Raw genomic sequence first — 6,000 nt, 5'->3', positions numbered from 1 at the left:
AATGTTACATATTACTTCAAACTCCTTTATTTAAAAAAGTGAGCAAACTTGTTTTTCTGTGATATGAGCCCTTTAATGGGAAGGACAATAATCTTATATAGTATCCTGTAGTTCCCTTCTTTGTTTCTTTGCTTATTTGTCCTAGTTTGCCTCATCATCGGATTTTTAATTAATGAATGAGATTGCTGTATATTTTAAAAATACTGGCAGGACATCAGAATATCTTGTGAGGATGATATATATTTATACACTGTATTTCCAAAAGTATTCGCTCATCTGGCTTCACACGCATAAGAACTTGAGTGACATCCATTCTTAATCCACAGGGTTTAATATGATGTCGGCCCACACTTTGCAGCTATAACAGCTTCAACTCTTCTGGGAAGGTTTTCCACAAGGTTTAGGAATGTGTTTATGGGAATGTTTGACCGTTCTTCCAGAAGCACATCTGTGAGGTCAAACACTGATGTTGGACGAGAAGGCCTGGCTTGCAGTCTCCACTCTAATTCATCCCAAAGGTGTTCTATCTGGTTGAGGTCATGACTCTACGCAGGCCAGTCAAGTTCATCTGTCTTTATGGACCTTGCTTTGTGCACTGGTGCGCAGTCATGTTGGAACAGGAAGGGCCAACCCCAAACTGTTCCCACAAAATTCAGAAGAATGAAATTGTCCAAAATCTCTTGGTCTGCTGAAGCATTAAGAGTTCCTTTCACTGGAACTAAGGGGCCAAGCCCAACTCCTGAAGAACAACCCCACACCATACAAGAACAATCCCCCCTCCACGCAACTTTACACTTGGCACAGTGCAGTCAGACAAGTACCGTTCTCCTGGCAACCGCCAAACTCAGACTCGTCCATCGGATAGCCAAGCGTGGTTCATCACTCCAGTGAACACATCTCCACTGCTTTACACCACTGCATTTGACGCTTTGCACTGCACTTGGTGATGTAAGCCTTGGATGCAGCTGCTCAGGCTTGGAAACCCATTCCATGAAGCGTTCTATGCTGTTCTTGAGCTAATCTGAAGGCCACATGAAGTTTGGAGGTCTGTATTGATTGACTCTACAGAAAGTTGGCGACCTCTGCTCACTATGCGCCTCAGCATCCACTGACCCCATCATTTTATGTGGCCTATCACTTCGTGGCTGAGTTGCTGTTGTTCCCAATCACTTCCACTTTGTTATAATACCACTGACAGTTGATTGTCGAATATTTAGTAGTGAGGAAATTTCACAACTGGACTTGTTGCACTTGTCCTATCACAGTACCATGCTGGAATTCACTGAGCTCCTGAGAGCGACCCATTCTTTCACTAATGTCTGTAGAAGCAGCCTGCAGGTCTAGGTTTTATGCACCTGTGGTCATGGAAGTGACTGGAACACCAGAATTCAATGATTTGGATGGGGGAGTGAATACTTTTGGAAATATAGTATCTATCTATCTATCTATCTATCTATCTATCTATCTATAGATGGATAGATATTAATTATGTCTTATAATGAATTCATTTATTTTTATTGTCACATGCAAAATATATATTACAGTCTGGGTGAGTTCATGTATATAATGGAACACATGATGCCTTAATGCTTCATTCATAAGATAATGAAAAAAAACATAAGGCTGTTTATTCTGTATGACATTTTTATTGACCTCTTGAAGGAGCTCAGGTTTCTCAGAGTCTAGGGTACAACCAGCAGGAGTCACAATCCACCACAGAGTCATCAAACAGCTCTGAAAACCAGCCTTGAAGTTTTGTACAGCAGCATCCAGCAGTGTGCACATGCTCAGTGCTCTCTCTCTCTCTCTCTCTCGCGCTCTCTCCCTCCTGGCAGTGTGCAGTGACTCCACTGGTGTCAGGAGACTACGGACACAGAGACATAGCCGGGATGTCGTCCAGGATATCTTTCTCTCAGTACCGACTGGAGGCGGAGATTGAGCGCTGCCGTGCCGAGTGCCAGTGGGATAAGATCCCGCCTCTGCTGGAGCAGCTGGCAGCAGCTCGGCTGCATGAACAAGGTGAGTTTATATACGCTCTGTCAGCACTGCTGCTGCTGTGCCTTTACACTCTTCACTCTCCTGGAATGGATGGTGTTAACATGTGAACTTTGTACTCCTGTCCCAGGCGGTTGCTCCCACTTGTCAGTCTGATTACACGTAAGTTTGAGTTGACAACATTGAGGACTAGCCGGCTCTTTGTCACTTGTGAATGACATAATGGCATAAACTGGTGAATGTTGCCTCAGGTACAGTGTGTCGTTAGCAGATTGATCTGCCAGACACACGACACGGTGCTGAACACACTCCTGATATGTTCACACACACACACACACACACACACACACACACACACACACACACACACACACACACACACAAATAAACCACCAGCCCTGCTAAAGTAAACAAGAGTCAACTGACTACCGTCAGCAGTGTGGTACCTGTTGTTAATCCAAACAATAGAAAGTTTCTGAGAGTGAAAGGCCACAGTACACATGATTTCACCTCAAGATTCCTCTGCTGATCCACTGCATTACTGGTGTGACGTTCTTGGACATTTCCAGCCATAATCATAATGAAAACATGCTCGTGTCCCCAAAGTTTCAAAACATGTTTTAAACAAACGAGCTTGTTTTCATTTTCACTAAGCAGGGTTATTTTGAGGAAAACAATATTACAGCTAAATATCTGTGCTTATGTCTAAAACCAAATAACTTTGCTTTTCAGTTACAAACAGCATATTCAGCAGTTACAGTATTTTTTATGCATTGCCACATATATTGACAAAATAAGCATGTTTAGTCATTAATGTGTTATTCCAACAGACAAAGAAAACATGCTCATTTGTATATAAAAATGCCAGTAATTATTCGAAAAACATTTTACTGTAGTTGCTTTCCAGTGCATTTGAGAAGTTGTAAGTCACTTACTGGGCATAATCTTAACTTGCTTGAGGTTTACAGCCATATAGACAAAATACTAATAATGTGATTACATGACTACATATCGCAATTTTGATAATCAATCAATCTATATTCAAACGTGGAGTACATTGTGGGAGACCCGCATGTACAATGTAGCTGTGCCATTACAGAGATCAGGGATTGAGAAGTTAAATAGTGAAAACAAAATAAATGCTAAAAAGTAATAATAATCATTGTAGTAAATAAAAAAAGTTAAATTAATAAACCATTAAAATGACAAAAATAAATAAATGTATATAACTAGCAAAATAAATAAAGAAATAATTGGCAATATTAACATAAATAAAAAGAGAATAATAAAAATGAAACAATAACTAAAAGCATACCAAAAATCACAATTCCAATGATCTCACATATGCTATTGTATTGCAATATGAAATATAGCCTTGTTTCATTTATTGAAACTGTTTCTAATGAAACAAGGACACTTATTGGTACAGCAGTGGTGTTCCTGACTCCTGTCTGGACTAGTATCATCCGTTATGCTATCCACTGCTTTTTCAAAGTTTACGTGTAGTTCAATTGTTGAGAAACAAAGTTATTCAGGGTGTTTTAGTATGTTTTTCATGTTACGTGAAATGGTTCATTATAGAGAAACATACTGACCCAAGTGATAAGAACCAGGGGTTGTGATGTCCAGAAACAGATCAAATTTATTTACCATTCAAAACAACCAGTAAACCATCACATGCCTTTTGAGGTTTTTATAGCATATATAATGTTCATAATAGTAAAATATTGGTAAATCTGAAAATAATGTTCTTTAGCGTGCTCTACGTATACTTACTTACTTATACTACATACCGTCCTCTATGATTTTTTTTTTTAAAATACATTTTAGGGCCAAAATATTTTCTTAAAACGATCATTTTGGCCATCAGACAGTAGACAGTGCGCTCTTATCCGTTTCATGTAGTAACTTTCTGTAAGGGAACTTTTAGAGGCATTTAAATTCTTTAGACAGTAACACTCATCTGGAGCTGTGATTGGTCAAGAATCTTGCAGCACACACTCAAAGACATTGACTGAAAGGAGGTCTGATTTGGAGCTCAAAGTGTTCTGCAATATCAGTATTTCAACAGTTTTGAAACAGTTTGCAGCCCTAACAGCCAACTATGTCCACACCAGAGCCCTCAGAGTGGTACTGACCCTTATCACAAAGAAATGAGCCAGCAACCAGTGGCTTATGGGTTCAAATCCCTGCACAGCCGAGGTGTTCCAGGTTGTACACTTGGACAAGACACTTAAACCCCCACTGTTCCAATCAGTGCTTGTAAAGCTGTGCTGCTCTCAGACAGGGCATAGTTAGGCAATGTGACACGGTGAATGAAACAACATGCAATGTGCTCATCAGTATATGAAGCTTCGAATGAGCCAGGATGCAGGAAAACATCCAACGTGAAATTGCTGCTATTCCCACCGATATGCTTGCCAATATGTTCAGGAATATGGAGCAACGCGAAATGTGTCTGGCAGAAAAAGGTCACTTCCAGCAACGCATGTAATGCAATCGATTCCATGTACTACATAGTACCAAAAAGGGTTCTTTGGCTTAAAACAATAGTGGAACTCTTTTCAAAAAGCATTCTGTATAAAACCATTAACACTCAAAGAATGCTTTGCATGATTAAATGGTTCTTTGCACAGTGATATTGTTCTTCAGATTGATGGAAAATGTGTTGTATATGGTTCTATATACCACCAAATAGGGTTCTTCTATTGTTACAATGTCAAGCTTGTTACAATAGAAGAACCCTTTCTGGTGCTACACTCTCAGAAAAAAAAGGTATGACACTGTCGCTGGGGCAGTGGGCAAGATGGAGGCAGATGATCCGCTGTGGCGACCCCTAAAGGGAGCAGCCGAAAGAAGAAGAAGAAGAAGACTGTCGCTGGGGCAGTACCCTTCCTGGCACTGTGGTGGTACCCTCAAGGGTACATCTCAGTACCTTTAGTCATGGAACATAACTGACCTATAATCGACTGAAATTATATTTTCTAAGATGTATCGACTCTACACACCCCGTCTCATCACCAGGCTTTTTATTAAATTATTATTTAATTATTATTTTATTTTTTATTATTTACATTTTTCATTACAATTAGTTTATAAAAAGATACAAATGTCAACTTTTCCATGGGGAAATACTTCTTTAAGGTTCACAATTGGACCTTAAAACCACTGTTGTACCTTTGAGGGAACGTTTACACTGTTTGTACCTTGATGAATGAATCATGTACCTGCATGGTACCTTTATTTCTAACAGTGTATGCAAAACCCTTTTCAAAAACACCCTCTCTATCAATCTGAAGAACCCTTTCATGATGCAAGGAACCCCTTGTACTGTCTTCTTTAATAAAGAACCCTTAAAGAACAATCATTTTACAAGTGTAAATAATCCTGTTTGACTCAAAAGGCTCAGCACACAAGACTTCCCTGCCTGGCTGTGGAGAACACCTACTCCTATTGCTGCACTGCTATTCTGTAGCGCTACAGATCAATAACAAGGCATTTGGCTCTTTAAATCTGTCAAATAACAGATGGAAAAATGTGCAAGATGGTAGATATTAACTTGACGCACAACACACGGAGGTGTCTTCTCCTCCAAGTCAAGGCAGTGTTCAGAGGAGGAGTGCAAAAGCTCAGCCCAAACAGGAAAAACTTCATCTGCAATGTGTATACAAAAGACCTAAGAAAGGAAAAAGAACCTTTTAAAGAGCCGTATGGTTCAAGTTCATTTTTTATGCCAACGCAAACACAACTAAAGCCATTAAGCACCATTAGAACATTACAGTTCTATCTCAGCCTGAGCTTCAAAACCAGCATAGCAGCCCGATGACTGGTGCATTTCCTATCAGAGGTGATAAGGTTCAGCATGACCATAAACAGGTAGCCACATTTCTTGATCTCTCTGCGAGATCTCTCTGATTCCAAATCCGCTCCCAAGAGTTCCCAGGAATTAGCTTTCTTGGCTTGGATCTGTTGAAATGCTCACAGATGTTGACAACACAGAGCTCT

General features: G+C 39.9%; 1 protein-coding gene across 2 annotated transcripts in view; it reads left to right on the top strand.

Annotated features, from left to right (window-relative positions):
* Positions 1 to 6,000, top strand: part of ttc7a (tetratricopeptide repeat domain 7A) — a 70,053-nt gene that overhangs the window by 1,318 nt on the left and 62,735 nt on the right. For both annotated transcript variants that reach the window (XM_017690603.2, XM_037538694.1), the window contains one exon: positions 1,836 to 2,019. In XM_017690603.2, the coding sequence (XP_017546092.1) occupies positions 1,836 to 2,019 (184 nt within the window). Of the gene's footprint in view, positions 1 to 1,835; positions 2,020 to 6,000 lie in introns of those variants that run through there.

This window comes from Pygocentrus nattereri, chromosome 5 (genome assembly GCF_015220715.1).
Source record: "Pygocentrus nattereri isolate fPygNat1 chromosome 5, fPygNat1.pri, whole genome shotgun sequence".
Classification (NCBI taxonomy): domain Eukaryota; kingdom Metazoa; phylum Chordata; class Actinopteri; order Characiformes; family Serrasalmidae; genus Pygocentrus; species Pygocentrus nattereri.
This window is presented reverse-complemented; position numbering and strand designations above follow the sequence as displayed.